This window comes from Saimiri boliviensis, chromosome 5 (genome assembly GCF_048565385.1).
Source record: "Saimiri boliviensis isolate mSaiBol1 chromosome 5, mSaiBol1.pri, whole genome shotgun sequence".
Taxonomy (NCBI): Eukaryota; Metazoa; Chordata; class Mammalia; order Primates; family Cebidae; genus Saimiri; species Saimiri boliviensis.
The window spans coordinates 118,097,896-118,118,496 of NC_133453.1; the positions used below are offsets into that span (position 1 = coordinate 118,097,896).

Sequence of the window (20,601 nt, forward strand, 5' to 3'; positions counted from 1 at the left end):
TTTCTTTTCCTACTGGAATGTTCTTTACCAAACAGTTTCCTCTACACTAGATGTTAGTACTTCTTACATTTAATGGGATCCTATGATTAACTGGCACAACAGCCAAATGATGCTAGCAACTTTGGTTTTGAATTGCTACATAATATACTATTTTGTAGTTACACACTATACAAAACACACTAGAAATCAAGTGCTCCTATAACAAAAAACCCATCTGACTAAATCACTGTCTTTGCTGGTTTTTTTTTTTTTTTTCCCCTAACTTTGTTCATTTTCAATCTTCATAGCAAATGTATTTTTTGTTTCATGGCCTGGAAGAGGTAATTTTTCTCAGAAAGAAGCTAACATTAGCATGTGCTGGGCACTGTCTGATAGCTTGGCTGTAAGTCCACGGAAGTAGCCCTTGTGTTCTAAATACTCTATAGAGTAAAAAGGCTTACCAAAATCCAAACCACCTTGAATCAAACAAATCTGAATAAGGAGCATCACCATTCTTTGTGTGTTTTTAGTCTTTGCTGCTACCAAATGAAGAAATGCAGTATATTACACCTCTATTGATGTAAACAAGGCTCAAACATCTCGGTTTCACCCTCTTCCTACCCCCTTCCCATTGAATGTTACGACTGCTAGTGATACTTTATTGAAATTACAACCCATAGCTTTTGCTCGAAAAAACCCGAAACATTCGAGAAAAGCTCATTGCTTTAAAATCAAGAATCTATAAAAGCAATGCCACCCTAATCCTAAGGTGCTTCTAAGCTCTTTGCTCATTTATACTGCAACATTTTCAGAAGGAGTCATGAGATACTGTCAAGGTCCAAGAAATAACTAAAAACAAAAAATTACCTGAGACTCTTCTCTGCATTACCACCAGCTACCCCGTATACTAGGTCACCTTTACAGCAGTAAGAACAGCAATCCATGTCACAGAAATCTTCTTCACCAAACAAGGAAAGGTACAAAAAGAATTATATTAAAACAATAACATACATCTGTCTGTTTGAGGGAGGGATATTTAAAATTAAAATATTATATAATCATAAGACAGACCAGATATTCCTTGCTCTGCCCTTGGGCAACCAAGAAAACAAAGCCTGTTTTGTATCTCAAAAATAAAAGAGAGACTTGATAGAAGTAACAGTGCTCCGTGCTTGCAACCCAAGTTAATTTATACACTTGTTAGGAAGTCCAAACTCTAAAGGCTACAAAAATTCTGTTAAATCAAGGGGTTAAAAAAAATTCACTTTCGGACAAAGTTATTCAAGATGAAAGAAACGCATGTCTTCAGTGAGAGAACTGCCTGCTGTCGGATGATTTCTTGCTAATATGTTTAAAGATTTTGGACTTTTCAACTTTTTTGGTTTTCTGGTAGCCAAATCCACCACCGCCTCCTCGCTTTTTCTGCTTGCCTTCATTGCTGTTGATGTCTAGAAGCAAACATTAAGGAAATCAAGTAAAAAAGATAATGAACTCCAACCTAACAACTACACAGGGAAAAAACCAGTATGTACACTATTGTCCCTCCACAACCCCATGAAAATGTGGGAACACAGGCCTATGCAACAAATGAAAATGTGGGAACACAGGCCTATGCAACAAATTGCCATAAAATTAGGAGTGGCCACGTGACTGTAGACTAAAATGAGCAGGTATGATTTTAGACTTCAGTGTGTAATAGTCATGTTAATTATTTCTTCCACACAGTAAAATTCATGACAGTGAACAGGGATTTATGAGTTTAATCAGGAAGTTTATAGGAGCACATTAAAAAAACCACCTCCTGTGTCAAAACAAGTGACTATCATTTCTCTTCGGAATTAATTTAGGAATGCCTGAGTGAAGGAGCTGCTCTTCCTTCCACAGGACTTGACATGTGTCCATTTCAGCTGACATTTACTCAATGTTTACAAATGGAGATGGTAACCCAAAATTTGGTCCTCTAAGACCGGGCATGGTGGCTCATGCCTGTAATCCCAGCAGTTTCGGAGGTCGAGGTGGGCGGGTCATCTAACGTGAGCAGTTCAAGACTAGCCTGACCAACATGGAGAAACCCCATCTCTACTAAAAATACAAAAATTAGTCGGGCGTGGTAGCACATGTCTGTAATCCCAGCTACTCATGAGGCTGCGACAGAAGAATTGCTTGAACCCAGGAGGCAGAGGTTGCAGTGAGCCGAGATCGTGCCACTGTACTCTAGCCTGGGTAACAAGAACAAAACTCTGTCTCAAAAAAAAAAAAAAAAAAATTTGGTCCTCAAGTCCCCTCAGAAGTTCTACCATGGCACTAACACACAGGCCTCATTTCAGCTGCTGTTTCTTCTTCTGAAAGGCACAAATTATAAATCACAACTGAAGCAACTGGAGGTACTCCTTTTGCCTTTTATCATAACACCTAAGTTTTATTTTCTTTTGCTGAAGTTGCCACTTTCTTGTATAAAACTCTTCAGGGGCTCTAAGAGGATTACAACTCCTTAAAAGGTCCCACCCTCTCTTTAGCTTCAAAACATCCCATTCACCTAAGTACCCTGCACAGTGTGGCCTCAGCAACCACCGTGGAGTTTTGCTATGTTATATGTTTCTGCCTGGAATGCACAACTGCCTGTCTCTTCTTGTTCTACGTCAAATTTGTCTTTTGAAGGCTCGAGGCATTACCTGCCTTGTCCCTATAACCCCATCCTAATGTTTAATACCCACTTGCCCCACCCAACCTCTATGCCCTGTGCTAGCACAAACAGACACTGATCAGGACAAACACTGGAGCCTCCAGTCTGAGACAGAACATACCCCAATCTACTGCAAAGCCCAAAATGCCCCTCTGTCAAGCTTTTGTTCCTCAGTTCCAGGATAACTTCATTAAAAAAAGGATACTCAGATCAACAAAGGGAGGCACCTTGAAACCAAATGACAGAGCAACTTGAGGCAAATTTAAGTTATTAACATTAAAGATCTGTTTCAGAGAATGGGAATCATAGGCGCGTATGTACGACTTATATGCTTCCTGGGATGACTTATGAAGAAAGTAGTTCTTTTCAATCAATTTCTCAAGCTGAAATGGAAAGAAACATGGGTTTTAATAAATAAAAACAAACAAAACCCTCCAAAACACCAGATTTCAAATATCCTAGAGCAAAGTCACTCCATAGAAAACATTTAAGGAGGGCACAGAGTGTTGGTAACTAAAATAGCAAAAAACCTTATAGACGACACAGTCCAATCCTCATTTTACAACACGGTAGACTTCAGAGGACACTGACTACCCAATAAATCACTACAAAGACAGGGCTGGAACAAGGTTAAGGTTCTTGCTTACTCACAAATGTTTAAAAATCACATACCTGGGACTGAATGTCAGAAATTTTAGACCAGGAAAAGTCAAATTCACTTAATGGAACCTAGAAATCGAAAGTATTAAGATTAGTAAACCAGGATGATCAGCATTCAGATACTGGGTACTGAAGACAGGGAAGGATGACCAGGCCCATGGAATTCCTTCAAGACAGACAGGAAAATCTGCTTTTCCTAGTCTCCCAGTGTTGGTGGGAAAGTTTCATCTTTGCTCTGCTGAGTTAGGCAATCTGCACTTCTTTCTTTCTGAAGGGCAAGGAATTGGACAGGGATCCAGTCAGTAAAGCACTTTTCTCTAAGAATCGTTACAATCCTGACTGTTTGGAACCATGAAACAGCCTAAGGCTTCTAGTCAGAAGGGCCATCAGCTCCCTTTCTGCAGTCAGAAGAGGGTCCCTAATACCACACAGCCCTGTATTGAGGCTTGTGACACTACAGGCCATGATGACCACAAACTCCTACAGGGTGGATCTGTCATCAGTTATCATTTATTAGATAAACAGAAAAGCAACAGGCTTATGCTGGGTGCTGGAGAATAGGTGCCTAAGTCCTGGATTCTTGTGGTCTTGTGAGGGAGGAAGATAAGTAATGAAATGTCAACCTGATGAGCACCTGTTCTGTGGGAACAAGGAGGAGGGCAGGAGATCAGAGATGGCTTCCCAGCAGACAGAGGCTAGCTGAAACCAAGCATTCTGGAGAAAGTGTACAAAAGCTGTAGAGCAATTTCAGGGCACTGCCTGTAGTTGCAGGGCAGAGGAAACCTATTAGTGAGACTATGCCAGAGAGGCCATGAGGATGCAAATGTCAGGGAGGAGAAGGCCTGATATGCATCCTCATGGCTTAGCAACGAAGATGCCAATTAGGGTTCTGATGGATTCAATTCCAGTGTGACACTACAAAGCTAAAGCCAAATTAAGCTGGCTGGGGACCAAGAGGGAGGTAACTGGCAAGAATATAAACCATTATTCCGATAAGGCAGACTGAGGAAAGGCAACAGGTGGTAGCTATCCTGCAGGAAGGGGTAGAAGAATAGGTTTCAGGTTGAAGTTACTTTTTTACAGTGAGAAATTTTAGATGGTAAAGCGCTAACTGCAAAGAAGGGACTGTAGGCCAAGAGTTGATGAATAGGAGACAGAGGGCAGTGAAGGGGCAGAGACTAGGGTGAATGAGGATTCCCCACTGCTTCACACAAGGTAAGAGGAAAGAAGGGGAGCAGAAGCAGAGATGACTAGTTGTGAGGGAGCTTCAAAAGAGTGGAAAAGGTTTCAAAGAGGCCTGGAGGGATTGGGAGAGGAGAGGCTGGGACATAGAGGCGTTGGTGAGTAACAGAGCTAAAAAGCTGAGCCACATGGGCAATTCCTTCTGTTTTTACTTCCTGATCTAGAAGTACGTAAAATCTTACTTGCTTTATTGCCATCAGAATGGTTGTAATAGCACTGCCCAGACTCAAGACTCCTCTGACACATGTAGAAATGGTGCTTGCTAACAATCCCTACACCAAGAGAAATCTTTCTCCAAGTAAAGATCGTTTACCTTGGATTGTTTCAAATAGCGAAGAAAACCCAATTCTTCTGGGCGCAAAATGAGCAAGGCATGCCCTCTCCCATTGAGGCCTCTGGCTGTTCTACCCACACGATGAATATATTCCTTTGGTGGAGAAAGAAAACCTGAGTTAACACAATGACTTCCACATGAGCCCATTTGCGTATCTGCGACCTGAGTATGTGCATGTCTTCACTGGGATGGTGCACTCCCATGGGACTGGGCCGCACCCCTACAAAGCCAGGCAGCAATCCCTCTGGCGCACATCACCCCCAAAGGGTGACAGGTCAATGACTGAGGCCAAAAAGGCTGGACATGATGTCTGTATTAACAGTAATCTAGGGCCTGGCGCGGTGGCTCAAGCTTGTAATACCAGCACTTTGGGAGGCCAGGGCGGGTGGATCACGAGGTCAAGAGATCGAGACCATCCTGGTCAACAAGGTGAAACCCCGTCTCTACTAAAAATACAAAAAGTTAGCTGGGCATGGTGGCGCGTGCCTGTAATCCCAGCTACTCAGGAGGCTGAGGCAAGAGAATTGCCTGAACCCAGAAGGCGGAGGCTGTGGTGAGCCGGGATCACGCCATTGCACTCCAGCCTGGGTAACAAGAGCGAAATTCCGTCTCAAAAAAACAAAAAAACAGTGATCTAATAAAATAAGTATTATGCATGCTTCGTCATCAAAATGGCTTTAATCCATTGTTTGTTAAAAATACTTCTCAATGAAGCTTATTCTACCACATATCCAGAAGCTTATCTACCTCCTTAAGCAATTTTATTTCCTTCAGGCATCTGCTGTTCTTAAGAGATCATTTCCAAGGATCTAATTTTCATAACTTAAGTTCCACTGATACTTCTAAATCCTCTTGCACAGCCCCTTTGAGCCCTGAAAAGCCTTAAATACTTATCAACACCAGAGGAATACTGCAGTCACTGTATAGTAGGGATAAACCTTTTGAATGTGGAATGCAGTTTCTGTCAGGCAACTAGGAGAATAAATGAACTCCTTGATGCAGAATCATTCTGAATATACCCCCCAAGTACGCCAGTTACCTTAGGGTCATCGGGGGGGTCATACTGAACAATCCAGTCGACTTCAGGAATGTCCAGTCCTCTTGCTGCCACATCTGTACACAATAGTGTTCCTGAATCTGCATTGCAGAACTGGAAGAATGTGGTTGTACGCTTATTTTGCTTTTGCTTTCCCTAGAATTAAATAAAAACATCCGTAAGAGCTGGAATGTTAAGGTTGTCTCTAGGAAGTCTAGCAGTAGAACCCCCAAATTGTGGAACTGTTACTCTGTTTTGAGCTCATCCCTTGGCCTATGTTCTATTTTCCGACTGTTCTGCAAGCCCTTCAAGGAGGATGGTGTCTTGTACTCCTTGGAAGTTCTCACAAACCTCCATACCCAGCAGTGCTCCCCACATACAGGGTCTATCACCTAGTGGTGATCTAACTACTCAGAACAATATTTGGAGGAGTGGGCAATAACTCCAATCCTGCAACCTCTAGGATTTAATAAGCACACCCTGTTTTCAATGAGCTCATTATAATCACTTACATGAATGGCCAAGACGGGCAAATCAATGTAATTCAGCAACTCATAGTGGTATTTCACGGACATACAAGATGAAAAGAAGACCATAAGTTTCTTCTTTCGGTTCTTCTTAAGGAATGTAAAAAGCAGAAGGAATCTCTTTTCAGAAGGACAAACAACGTATCCCTAGAAATGGTTCAAATAGACAGATACAAATGAACCAAGTGGACATTTTATTTTTTTCTTTCTTTCTTTCTTTTTTTTTTTTTGAGGCAGAGTTTCACTCTTGTTATCCAGGCTGGAGTGCAATGGCACGATCTCGGCTCACCGCAACCTCCGCCTCCTGGGTTCAGGCAATTCTCCTGCCTCAGCCTCCTGAGTAGCTGGGATTATGGGCATGCGCCACCATGCCCAGCTAATTTTTTGTATTTTTAGTAGAGACGGGGTTTCACCATGTTGACCACGATGGTCTTGATCTCTTGACCTCGTGATCCATCCGCCTCGGCCTCCCAAAGTGCTGGGATTACAGGCTTGAGCCACCGCGCCCGGCCCCAAGTGGACATTTTCCATTTCCTAACTTATGTAACTTGATCAACAGCACTGATAAACATAGTGTGTAAACAGTTATGCCTCACCTCCAGCATTTTAAAAGTTCATTAACCCATTTGCTTTCTGAACGATCCTTTCAACAGTTACATAAAAACACCAAGTAAGTTCCCTAAAGTTTTCAGTTATTGATAAAAAGTACCTGTTCAAGACCATCCACTGTTGCATTAGCTTTATCATCATCAACACCAACATACAATGGCTCCTTTTTCAGAGAAATCCTTGCCAGGTCTTCAACTTTTCGAGTTTGGGTGGCAGAAAAGAGCATAGTCTGTCTACGTGCTGAAACAGATATATATAAAAATAACCCCGATCAATTTGGGACTCTTTACCATTGCCTCACAACCACAAATATTCTGGGTAGAGATATCAGAAACGGGAGGTATGATGTCTCTACAGATTCTACAGATATTATAAAAGAGATTCTACAGATATTATAAAAGATTCTACAAATATAAAAGATTCTACAGCTTTTATAAGAGATTCTACAGATATAAAGATTCTACAGCTATTATAAGAGATTCTACAGATATTATGAGATTCTATAGATATAAGAGATTCTACAGATAAGAGATTCTACAGATACTATAAAAGAGATTCTACAGATCTAATAAAAGACATTCTACTGATATTATAAAAGGTAAAAAAGGTATATCATGAAACACTCGTCTATAAATCTGAGAATGTAGATAAAATGGACAAACTCCTTCAAAGACAAACAACTGAAGAAAATAGGAAACTTTAAAAAGCCTTGTGTCTTTTAAAGAAATTTTAGTTAAAACCTTCATGTAAAAAAATTCCAGGCCCAAATGGATTCCATTGGTGAATTCTATTAAACATTTAAGGAAGAAACATCAATTATTCATAAACTCTCCAATAAATTAAAGAGGGGGTTTATATGTCAACTCATTCTTTGAAGTCAGTCATTACACTATACAAAAACCTGACAATGACATTACAAGAAAAGAAAACTATGGATCAATATAATCATGAGCACATATGCAAAATTCAAAACAGAAATTTTAGTAAAGTGAATTCAGCAATATATAAAAAGGATAATGGATCATAACAAAGAAATGCAGGTTGGTTCAACATTTGAAAAATCAACCAATACAATTTACTATGTTAACAAAAGAAGAAACATGATTATTTTAACAGACAGAATAAAAAAAACTGACCATTTATTTCTGATTAAAAACCCTCAGCAAACCAGGAACAAAAGGGATCTTCCTCAATCTGATAAAAGGCATCTGTATTAAACCTGCAGCAAACTTCCTATGTAGTTAATGGTAAAAGATTGAATCCTTTTCCCTAAGATCAGAACCAAGACAAGGATGTCTGTTCTCACCACTTCTATTTAGTATCATACTAGAGGTTTGGCCAGGGCAATCAGGCAAGAAAAAAAAATTAAATAAAGAGGTGAAACTGTCTTTATCTGTACATGATTGCCTATGCAGAAAATCCAAAAGGATACAGGCAACTGGAAAGTCATACTGAATAATCATTCAGTACAGAATTAACTGTCTTGCTAGATATAAGAACAATATAAAACTCAACTGTGTATATATGTATGTGTGTGTGTGTATATATACACACACACACATACACACACACACACACACACACACACACACACATACATATATATGCAATGAGCCACTGGAATTTGAAATTTTAATGAAATACTCAGGGATAAATATGACAAAAGATGTGAAAAAATCTGTATCCTGAAACCCTCCAAATATTAGAGAAATAAAATACCTAATACATAGAGATATACCTTATTATGGGTGGGTTACATGAATCAATATTGTCTTCCTCCAATAATCTCTATTCGATGAAAATCCCAAACAAGATTTAAGACTTTTTTGGAGGGAAAGGGGGGAAACTGACAAATCAATTCTAAAATTTATATAGAAATGCAAAGGACAAAAATAGCACAACCTTAATAGAGAACAAACTTGGGGCTAACATTTCCTGATGGTCAAGTCTTACCAGGAGGAACTGGAATTTTCATACACTGCTCACAGGAATGTTAAATAGTATAGCCGTTTAAGGAAACATCTGGCAGTTTTTTAAAAAGTTAAACATTCACAAAACACACACCAGCTAGGCCACTCCTAGGTTTAACTTAAGAGAAAAGGAGATATATGTCTCTACAACGAATTGTAGATGACTGTTCACAGCAACTTTATTTCTAATAGCACTGAACTGTAAAGAGCAGAAACATCCATCAGCAGCTAAACAGACAAACTGGCATATTCATATAGTGGAATGCTACTGAGGAATAAAAAGAACTACTGATACACATGACAGCAAGGACGAAAATCAAAAGAATTTACCGAGCAAAAGAAACCAGACCAAAACCATCAAAACTACACTGATACAAATTTCCAGAAAATGCAACCTAATCTAGTGACCAAAAGGAGATCAATACTCACTCAGGGAAGAAGTATGTGTATAAGGAGGGTGGGAGAGAGAAACTGAAAAGGGGCAGGAGGAAACCTTTGAGTGTGATGGACATGTTCATTTTCTTGATTGCAGTGATGGTTTTACAGTGGTAAACTTTTCAAAGAATGTATCAAATTGTAACTTATAAATGTGTACATATGTCAATTATACTTTGATAAAGCTTTGAAAAATAAATTATATAATAAATGGGACCACAGTTATGTCCAGTTCATAATGCTGCAAGTACCATAACCAAGGTATGTACAAGTAAGGCAACACATCTACGGCTACTTGAAGGATGTTAGATGAGGTAAGAATAGTCAAGAGGTGGAGGACAGGACCTAAGTTAAGTCTGTTTAACCTTCATTATAACTTCTAAAACAGCAAAACTACTATATTAGGTTGATAATAAGTTTGATGCTTGTATTCCAAACTACTTTTCAGGTTGATTGGCACAACTACCTCACTTGGCTATGGTAAAGTTCTGGCATTAATGCAGTTTTTCTTTTTTTTTTTTTTTGAGACGGAGTTTCACTCTTGTTACCCAGGCTGGAGTGCAATGGCGCGATCTCGGCTCACCGCAACCTCCGCCTCCTGGGTTCAGGCAATTCTCCTGTCTCAGCCTCCTGAGTAGCTGGGATTACAGGCACACGCCACCATGCCCAGCTAATTTTTCGTATTTTTCGTAGAGACGAGGTTTCACAATGTTTACCAGGATGGTCTCGATCTCTTGACCTTGTGATCCACCCACCTCGGCCTCCCAAAGTGCTGGGATTACAGGCTTGAGCCACCGCGCCCGGCTAATGCAGTTTTTCTATAGAAGAATTTTTATCTACCTCCAACAGACACTTTGCAAACCAAATGCAGATGCGACCTACTTACTTGGCAAGAGTTTAATAATTTGCTTTAATTCCTCTTCAAACCCAACATCCAAGATACGATCAGCTTCATCAATAACCAGACACTGCAGGTTCTTATACATAAACCCTGGGGTATTCTAACAAAACCAAGGACAAAGAACAACAATTAGTTGTCAGTTTAGGTTTCATAGAAGGCAATGGGACAAGCACTGTATCTCTTACCTGCATATGGTCCAGCAGACGGCCTGGTGTGGCCACAATGATGTTGATCCCATTAGCAAGTTTCTGTGCTTCAGCAGATCTGTTACTGCCACCCATTATCAACCCATAAGTATGCACGTGGTGAGTCATTAGCTCCTTAAGAACACCAAAAGTTTGCATGGCTAGTTCTCTAGTAGGTGAGAGAATAAGGACTCCTGTTCCTAAAAATGACATATGGTAAAAGTCTAACTGTGGTTGTCACCATGAATCCATAATAGCTACAATAAACTTCTAGCTAGTGAAATAATGGCAGATATAAGCATATTAAAAGCTTACCATTCCTGGGCATGAACTTTAACTTAACAATGAGTTCAACTGCAGGGATGAGAAAAGCCAGGGTTTTACCACTGCCTGTTTTTGCAGCTGCTAGAAGATCCCTAAATATTAAAAAGAGAAAGGAAGAAGACATTTAATCTACTTGTTTATGATGTACTACATACACATACTTTCGGCACTAAGGCTAGAACATGAACAAGACATCTACATTGCTAAAATTGGTCACCTGGGTTATATATGGAAATTTTAAGTCAGAACTGTGCTACAACACAAATGAACACCTTTCAAACATTTTCCTTCAAACATCAGCAATTAACTAAAAGCCTTTAATGCATGATGGATACATGACCCAACATATAGTACAAAATCAACAGAATACACTGGTATGTTCTTTACAATCCTCTAGTTCTAAAAACAGATGCCAATATCTAAGCTTCAGTGTTAATCATACCTGCCTTCCAGAAGTGGTCTGATACTTTTATGCTGAATTTCAGTCATGTTTGTAAAACCCATTTCTTTTATTGCCTTCAGAGTGTTTTCATTGACAAGATTACATAGAGAAGCAAATGAAGTATCCTCAAAAGCTCCTAAACAGAAGACAATTTATCATTAGCAAATTTATCTTTTTTAAAAACATAAATATTTTTAAAAAGTACTGCTACAGTTGCCTCAATCTTTTTTGCTTAGAAAAGCTTCCTAAACTAAGAAAAGGCTAAACCTTAATTATTCACATGTGACAATATCAAGAAAAAGACCATATACCTTCCAAGTTTCTCCATTGTTAATGGCTGTGTGAGTTATAGTCCAGAGCCCAGATTATAACAAAACGAAGGGGGGAGAGGAGGTATAACCAAGGAATGTATATAAAATAAAAATACCAAGACAAGGAAAATAATGAGAGTCCAGAGGTAAATTAAATGTTTAAGAAATTTGATGCCGGGCGCGGTGGCTCAAGCCTGTAATCCGAGCACTTTGGGAGGCCGAGGCGGGTGGATCACGAGGTCAAGGGATTGAGACCATCCTGGTCAACACGGTGAAACCCCGTCTCTACTAAAAATATAAAAAATGAGCTGGGCATGGTGACGCGTGCCTGTAATCCCAGCTACTCAGGAGGCTGAGGCAGGAGAATTGCCTGAGCCCAGGAGGTGGAGGTTGCGGTGAGCCGAGATCGCGCCATTGCACTCCAGCCTGGGTAACAGGAGCGAAACTCTGTCTCAAAAAAAAAAAAAAAAAAAAAAAAAGAAATCTGATATAAAAAGTGAAAACGCTGAGCACTAACAAAAACTGAATGTAAAGTCAATAAAATAAAAACTTGTTAATCTCACTCTGACAAGACACAGAAGAGTCAGATACAACCACAGAATGTTAGGCTGAACCTATGTATCAAGTAGTATAGTGGTTCTTTAGCAGAAGGCATCAAAATCACCTGGGTTCCCCACACTCCACATACCCAGGGTGTAAACCAATGACTCTTGATCTTGGCATTGCTGACATTTGAGCTGAATAAATTCTTTGTTGTGGATGCTATCCTATGCATTATAAGCTATCATGCAGGGTCTCTGACCTCCACTCACCAGATGCCAGCAGACTGCCCCTAGTTCCGAGAACCAAAAATGTCTCCTAGGCTTAGGATGACCAATCTTCTCAGTAGGCTAGGGACAGGGAAGGTTCCTGGGAGTCAGGACTTTCAGTGCTAAAACTGGAAAAATTCTGGGCAAACCAGGATGAGTTACTTGTCTTCGGGGACAAATTTCCCCGCTCAAGAGCTACTGCCAAAATGTTTGCAATTTGGATTAAGCAGATCTGGGATTGAGCCCTCAACATTTTAACAAACCAACCACCCCAACCAAACAAGCAACTGAAGCAACTCCTAGACATACCTGGTTAGAGGGAGTGAATTTTAGTAAACTCGACTTTACAAAGGAACAATGGCCAACGGAGGTTAAGCTGGTACAGGGCCAATGATTTTCCTATTACAACATAGAATGAGCCTTAGAAAAGACAAACCAAAGAATCCTAGAAGCTGCTTGTGTGCATATAAAATATTTAGTGTCAGAAATGGACAAAAGAAAAAAAAGGGAACTAAAAGAACTGAAACACCACACAATAGAAGATGAAGAGAAAAAGCAGCAGAAAGATAAAAAGAGCTTCTTCTTGACAGTTACTTTTTCCAGGTATACGGAAAGTTACAACTGAACTTCAACCTATAACCCTCTGAGAGGCATATTTTAAAGAAGCTATGTCTAGAAAACTTCCTGGACATTTACCTGTCAGTCCCAGGGGCAGGCTGGGCACCTCACTGTCATCTTCATCATTATCTGGCTTCTCCACATTATTTTCTGTTTCTTTAGGACTCTCGGCACTTTCTTCTTCAGATTCTCCTTTGTTTTCAGTTTTTGCTTTTTTTCTATCTTTGGTTTTAAAAGACAAAACCGCAAAATTTTTTTCTTAAAAAAAATTCCAAATGAGATCAACAAAACAGAAGATCTGTGATGTAAAGAGGTATATTTTCAAAAGCTCTATTCTGTATTAATTTGTTAATAATTCCATTTCATGAAAAATGGTAATCCAAGGTACAGAAAGACTTGGTGACAAAACTTTTTAGGCTTCTTAATGTATTATACCGTCTCATTTAAAACCTTAAACAGTTCAACTAAGCCGGGCGCGGTGGCTCAAGCCTGTAATCCCAGCACTTTGGGAGGCCGAGGCGGGTGGATCACAAGGTCAAGAGATCGAGACCATCCTGGTCAACATGGTGAAACCTCGTCTCTACTAAAAATACAAAAAATTAGCTGGGCATGGTGGCGCGTGCCTGTAATCCCAGCTACTCAGGAGGCTGAGGCAGGAGAATTGCCTGAACCAGGAGGTGGAGGTTGCAGTGAGCTGAGATCGCGCCATTGCACTCCAGCCTGGGTAACAAGTGAAACTCTGTCTCAAAAAAAAAAAAAAGTTCAACTAAACAGTACAAAGATACCAATTATAAGTCTCACACATTCCAGAGGGGAAAAAAAAGCACATTTGATTAACATAATCCTTAAAAACTCATTATAAGCACTCATTTTTTCCTCCCATGCCAATCGCTATTAATCAAAGGCTCTTCGTGTTACTAGAGATAGACTGTAAGGTAAGGGCAGCAATCCACTTGCCTGGCTGACATACACTGGACTGTTCCTTGGCTAACAGTGATGAGGGTGAGCGGAAAGGCAGGGCTTCCTAGCTTCTCATTTCTACATTCATAACTTTCACGTATCCCCAACTGCCTTTTCAGTCCTACCTCACTTCTCTTTTGAATGTTCAACTCTGGGTCAAATGGATTAACTACATGCTGGGCTTATATAAAAATACATGGCAATTAGTGATGTTGGAAAAGAACTGACCTAGACCAGAACCCAGGACTCTCTGTAGCTCAGGACTGGTCTCTTCCTTGTACCTTATGGCCACCCTTCCAGGAAACAGTCAACTCTGTAGGAACCACAAGTTCAAAAGCCATAGGTATCTTCAGCTGGTTTCCATGACTTGTTTCCTGGGAACAGTTCTTAAAATTTACCCATAGATGGCTGGGTGTGGTGGCTTATGCCTGTAATCCCAGCATTTTGGGAAGTCGAGGTGGGAGGATCACTTGACCCCAGGAGTGAGACCAGCTTGGACAACACAGTGAGACCCCATCTCATTAAAAAAAATATTACCCATAGGTTAAAACTCCCAGGGTTGTGACTCAGTGCTTGAGAGCAGAAATAATACCACTTCCTTAGGCATACTCAAAACAAGAACTGTGAAGGCGGTAATTTTAGAACAGGATTACAATAACTCTCGTTTGCAGTCATCACGAAGACAGTCATGCGTGTTCACAGCTCCTTTTAAAATAAAACCCGTATATCAGGTAAGATACATGAATAAAATGTTCTAACTCAGGTGTTGGCAAACTTTCTATAAAGGGCCAGATAGTAACTATTTTAGGCTTTGCAGGTCATATGATCTCTGTTGTCATAAAGACAACCAAATGGGCACTACTATGACCCAGTAAAACTTGATTTACAAAAATAGGTAGGAGGGATAGTTTGCTGACCCTTATCCTATCCTACCTTGAAATCTCTGCTTGTACAAATCTCAATTAAAATGTCCATTCTTTCGTGTGAGCTTACCGCAATTCTATCACCTTCAAAAAATAGTCCTTCCTTTTTCTCTTGCCATTCTTAGCACTTAGATATTAATGTTCTATTTATTCAGAAGTTTCCTACTTTATATACTTTGTAACTAAGACTCCTTTCAAAGGGAGAAATTTATGGTAGGAAAATGGGAGGAATCAAGCCAAAAATAAAAGGTAACTTAAAAAAATCATTACTGCAAAGCCCCTTAATACAGAAAGGTCTGGGAAGACAGATCCTACTACTAGCCTAGATTTCTTTAAATTAGTAATTCTGCAACTCTATTTGTAAACAGGTAGAACTATAATACTATGCCACAGTATTTCCGTTTATCATTAAAAGCCCAGATGATTGCCAAAAAAAGAGAGAAAATTTCTAGAACTCTAAGGAGGGTCTTTTCTGAGAGTGAGGTTTTCTTCAAGGTTAGTGAAACTAAAAATATATTCATCAAAATTTTGAGAAGAGTTGAAATGAACTCCCTGCTTCTGTCAATGAAATGTTCCCATCAGCTACCAGGCTAATCTCTAATATTCTAGTGAGTACAGAGAATTCTCATATGTCATGTGCACACAAAAGTAATAGAAGGAGGAACGATAACTGTCCGTGAAAAACTAAATGGCTGAAGTTCGAAGACAACAAATACCCACCAGGCCCAGCATCATTCACCATTTTTCTCTTCTTCTTCTTCTTTTTCTTTTTTGATTCTGAATTGGGAGACTGCATTGCTGCTTCTCCATTGGTTAATTCGATAGATTTCTGGGGAGATTTTTTAACTTTTGTATTTTCCACTGCTTCTTGAGACACATCTCCATTTTGAGCTTCTGATAAGCCCACATTCATAGAATGTTTTGATTTTTTAACCTTTCTACCTCCCATTGTTTCTTCAGACACATCTCCATTTTCAGTTTCTGACAGGGTCAGATTTGAGGCCCCTGTTTAAATAAACAGAACATACACTGTGACAAAGAAGTTTACTTAGAAACACTGAAATGCCAAACGAGAACTTCCATGGCTTCCAGACACTTATTATTTAGCTTTTCTTCTTCTTCATGTAATTAAAACAACTTACAATTTTACGGTGTTCCCATAGAGGAAAAGTAGATTATCTTAAAGAAAAAATACTGGAAAAAGGAAACCTATATTGATTTCTTAACTTCAAAAGACCATACCTCTGACTTTAAGGAGTCTAGGACAGAAAAACTTCAATGAGGTCAAATATTTAAACAGATGAGATCAGAAAACAGCAGTTACAAAATAAACCTGAGTATCTGATAAACATATCATTAACTGATATATTGAAAAAGACACTTACAACTCATTCACACAAATACTATTTCTCACGCAACTTCAAAATATTCAGCCCCAACTCTCCTAGGCTGCAGTGGGTTGAAAATTCAGTTGGTAAGACCACTTATTTGCCCCAACATTTATTACATATAAATACAGTAATGCATACACAATGATATTTCTGTGAATTAAGGACAACATATATAGAGGTTCCGTAAGATTATAATGGAGCTTAAAAATTCCTATCACCTACTGCCATTGGTTGTTGCAATGTCGTAGTGCAACATTAGGTGATGTTAGTGTAAAGAAACCTACTGTGATGCCATTGTATAAAGCACACATAATTTATGTACAATACATGTGATACCAAACACCTATGTTACTGGTTTATGTATTTACACTTTTGATCATTAAGAGTGTATTCCTTCTACTTATTAAAAAAAAAAAATAAGAGTCAACTGTAAAAGAGCCTCAGGGGGCCGGGCACGGTGGCTCAAGCCTGTAGTCCCAGCACTTTGGGAGGCCGAGGCGGGTGGATCACGAGGTCAAGAGATCGAGACCAACCTGGTCAACATGGTGAAACCCCGTCTCTACTAAAAATACAAAAAATTAGCTGGGCATGGTGGTGCGTGCCTATAATCCCAGCTACTCAGGAGGCTGAGGCAGGAGAATTGCCTGACCCCAGGAGGCGGAGGTTGCAGTGAGCCGAGATCGCGCCATTGCACTCCAGCCTGGGTAATAAGAGCAAAACTCCGTCTCAAAAAAAAAAAAAAAAAAAAAAGAGCCTCAGGGAGAGAGGTATTTTAGAAGGTACTGTTATCACAGATGTCAGCTCCATGTCTGTTGTTGCCCTAAAAATCTTCCAGTGGAACAAGATGTGGAGGTGGAAGACAGTGATACCAAATGTGTCTGTGTCTTTACATTTTCAACAAAAAGCTTGAAAAGAAAAAAAAAATTAACAGAAAAAAAATCACACAGAATAAGGACACAAACTATTTGTGTACAGCTGTACAATGTGCTTGTGTTGTAAGCTAAGTGTTAGAGTCAAAAAGTTAAAATTTGGCCGGGCGCGGTGGCTCAAGCCTGTAATCCCAGCACTTTGGGAGGCCGAGGCGGGTGGATCATGAGGTCGAGAGATCGAGACCATCCTGGTCAACATGGTGAAACCCCGTCTCTACTAAAAATACAAAAAAACTAGCTGGGCATGGTGGCACGTGCCTGTAATCCCAGCTACTCAGGAGGCTGAGGCAGGAGAATTGCCTGAGCCCAGGAGGCAGAGGTTGCGGTGAGCCGAGATTGCGCCATTGCACTCCAGCCTGGGTAACAAGAGCGAAACTCCGTCTCAAAAAAAAAAAAAAAAAAAAAAAAAAAGTTAAAATTTAACAAGTTTATAAAGTAAAAGTTACAGTATAAGGTTAAGTATTTAAAAAATAAAGTGTAGCCCAAGTGTACAGTGTTTATAAAGTCTATAATACTGCACAGTAATGTCCTAGGCCTTCACATTCACTCACCACAAAAAAGGTGTACCATTTTAAAAATCTCTCATCATAGTTTTACTGTACCTTTTCTATGTTTAGATATATTTAGCTATAAAAAATATTTATCACTGTTGTTACAATTCTCTCAGTATAGTACAGTAACATGCTGTACAGGATGACAGCTTAGGAGCAACAGGCTGTACTATGTAGCCTGGGTGTATAGTAGATTTAGGTTTGTGTAACTAGACTCTATGAAAGTTCGTAAAACGACAAAAGCCCCTAATGATGCATTTCTCACAATGTATCCTCTCTCCTGTTATGCGATGCTTGACTGTACCTGAGAATGTCCTTACCAAAGGTTCCCCGTTTGTATACTGAAAAAGATAAAACGTAACACCACCTTTTGTTCAAATTTACTTACATATACACTGAAAAGTAGTTAGTAATGCTGTATTATTATTCTGTAGGAATCAGAAATATTAGAGAACTTCAAAAACATATTCCTAAAATTCATAAACCTATTGCCTCCTGCAGAATTCCCCCCCCCCCCCCCATTAATGTCTGTCGAAAACCAAGTGGGGCAAGGCACTGTGCCTCCAACCTTTCCCTCGGGGAGTTTATATCTTAACCCAGGTAATAGATTAACACAATTACTTCAAGATTTGTGGTCCCACTATCAGGAAACTGGGACTGGAGATGAGGTAGGTAAGAAAGGTGACATACAGGTAAAATCCTTTTAAGTCACTGTGCAGGAGACAAATACGTAGAAGCTCTTGGGAGGAAGTGCTAGGAGAGCATGTGGAGGTGGGTAGAGGAAGGCGATAGTATCAAAGAAGCTCTGTGGAAACAGCGAGACGGGCTTTTGGGGAAAGAAATACGGGAATTAAACAGATGTGAAAAGTGGGTGGAAATGAGAACGTTCCACGGAGCGTAATCGGAAATGAGGGATGGGATGAGGTGCGACTTGCAGGGGGTGAGGGAATCAAAAGGTAAGGTGAAAATGCAGGGCCGGGCGCGGTGGCTCAGGCCTGTAATCCCAGCACTTTGGGAGGCCGAGGCGGGTGGATCACAAGGTCAAGAGATCGAGACCATCCTGGTCAACATGGTGAAACCCCGTCTCTACTAAAAATACAAAAAATTAGCTGGGCATGGTGGCTCGTGCCTGTAATCCCAGCTACTCAGGAGGACGAGGCAGGAGAATTGCCTGAACCCAGGAGGCGGAGGTTGCGGTGAGCCGAGATCGCGCCATTGCACTCCAGCCTGGGTAACAAGAGCGAAACTCTGTCTCAAAAAAAAAAAAAAAAAAAAAGAAAATGCAAAAGGCAGGGTTCGTTGCAGCCTGGAAGGGAACCGGGAGGCCTCCTGCTCTAACGCTTAGCAAACTGCTGAGAAAGGGCAGGAGCAGCGCTGGAGCCACGCAACGAGTGGGCAGCGGCGCGGGTCCCGAGTGAAGCCTGCTCCTTCCCTCCGCCCAGTCACACACGCTGCAGAGGAAGCTGCCTCCGCCATACAGAGCAGCCGGGCCCCCGGTCGCCCGAACGCGCCAGGGCTCCCGCGTGGGACTCCTGAGCCACCGCCAGTCTGCGAATCTCACCCTGCAACTTCAGGTTCCGCTGCTGCAACTTCAGGTTCCGCTGCCGCAATTTGAGGTTCCGCTTCTCGATCTTCCTGCGCAGGAGCTTCATCGGCAGGTGAGACATGCTGTCCAAGAAGCGCGTAGAGCACCGCGCCACTCAGCGCGACGGCTCAATACTCCGGGCGGACGTTCCTTCCCTTCCGGCCGCCCGTGCGTAGCTCGGCCAACCGGAAATGCGTCACGGGAACGCTGGCACCCGGCGCAACGAAAATGCTTCAGAGCGGAGATGCTTCCTGACGCGGGGACCGTGGTGCCTTTGGCGACCAAAATCTTTGCGGCGCCCTCTGGAGAAGTGGAGGCCGGGCCCTGGACTGGCTTCACGCTCCGCTGGAGCTAGTTTGAGCTTCCCCTGCAGGAAGACGAAAGAAAGAAAGTGAAGGGGAAGGAGGCCTCAGGTAGTCCCCATTTCTGTGTTCCTGTCCTCTTTGGGTGCAGAACTAGGGCTGGCCTTCCCTGTACCTGGGTTCCCTATCTGTGGATTCAAACAACTCTCCATTGAAAACATTTTTAAAAACTTAAAAATAATGCAGTGTGATAACCACTTTCATAGCGTTTAGGTTGTCTAAGGTATTATAAGCCACCTGGAGATGATTTAAAGTATACCGTAGGTGATGTATAAGATAAATGCAAATATTACACTATTGTATATAAGGGTTTTGAGCATCCTAAGATATTGGTGCTCACAGAGGGTCCTGGACTCAATCGTGTGTGGATACCAAGGGACAATGGTATTTGGGAAACTGAATAAAACTAAATTACATGTATGCTTTTCCAAACTTGTTTGGCCACTCCCCTCTGAAATACACTTTCTGTGTCACTTGGTACACATACACCCATAAGTATAACATTATCCAAAATAATATTCTTGTTTTTCATTCAATTTTCCTTCAATTCCATTCATTCCATCCTAACTTGTTCTTTTTAGCTTACTAAAAATACTGATTGCTATGAATTTACATTAACTTTACTACATTGATAATAGGTTGACTGCAGTTTGAAAAAGAGGTTAATATATTCCCTAAGTATACCCGTGGACCCTTCAGGAGTCTAGGACAGGAATTGCAATCTGGCTAGCCAATAGTCATCTTTTTTGAGATGGGGAGGAAGACAGGGATGCATACAGTATTTAGTTTTTTAAGAAATTGTTATCACCATTAAAATACTTGGAGATTGCCATAA

At 40.7% G+C, this 20,601-nt stretch overlaps 1 protein-coding gene and 1 long non-coding RNA gene across 4 annotated transcripts in view; one reads left to right on the top strand and one right to left on the bottom strand.

Moving 5' to 3' along the window:
* Positions 1-951: 951 nt before the first annotated feature.
* Positions 952-19,593, bottom strand: DDX18 (DEAD-box helicase 18). Its single transcript, XM_039480088.2, has 14 exons — positions 19,381-19,593; positions 15,669-15,953; positions 13,144-13,287; positions 11,328-11,463; positions 10,877-10,977; positions 10,562-10,761; positions 10,362-10,476; positions 7,171-7,310; positions 6,447-6,608; positions 5,938-6,090; positions 4,878-4,991; positions 3,335-3,391; positions 2,868-3,045; positions 952-1,427 (listed from the first exon to the last, which is right to left on the bottom strand). The coding sequence occupies exons 1-14, from the start codon at positions 19,484-19,486 to the stop codon at positions 1,285-1,287; spliced, it is 2,034 nt and encodes a 677-aa protein (XP_039336022.1). The 5' UTR covers positions 19,487-19,593; the 3' UTR covers positions 952-1,284.
* The window catches only part of LOC141584636 (uncharacterized), a 553,476-nt gene continuing 552,435 nt past the window's right edge, over positions 19,561-20,601 (top strand). For all 3 annotated transcript variants that reach the window (XR_012517799.1, XR_012517801.1, XR_012517800.1), the window contains exon 1: positions 19,561-19,817. This is a non-coding gene — a long non-coding RNA (uncharacterized LOC141584636). The remainder of the gene's footprint in view (positions 19,818-20,601) is intronic.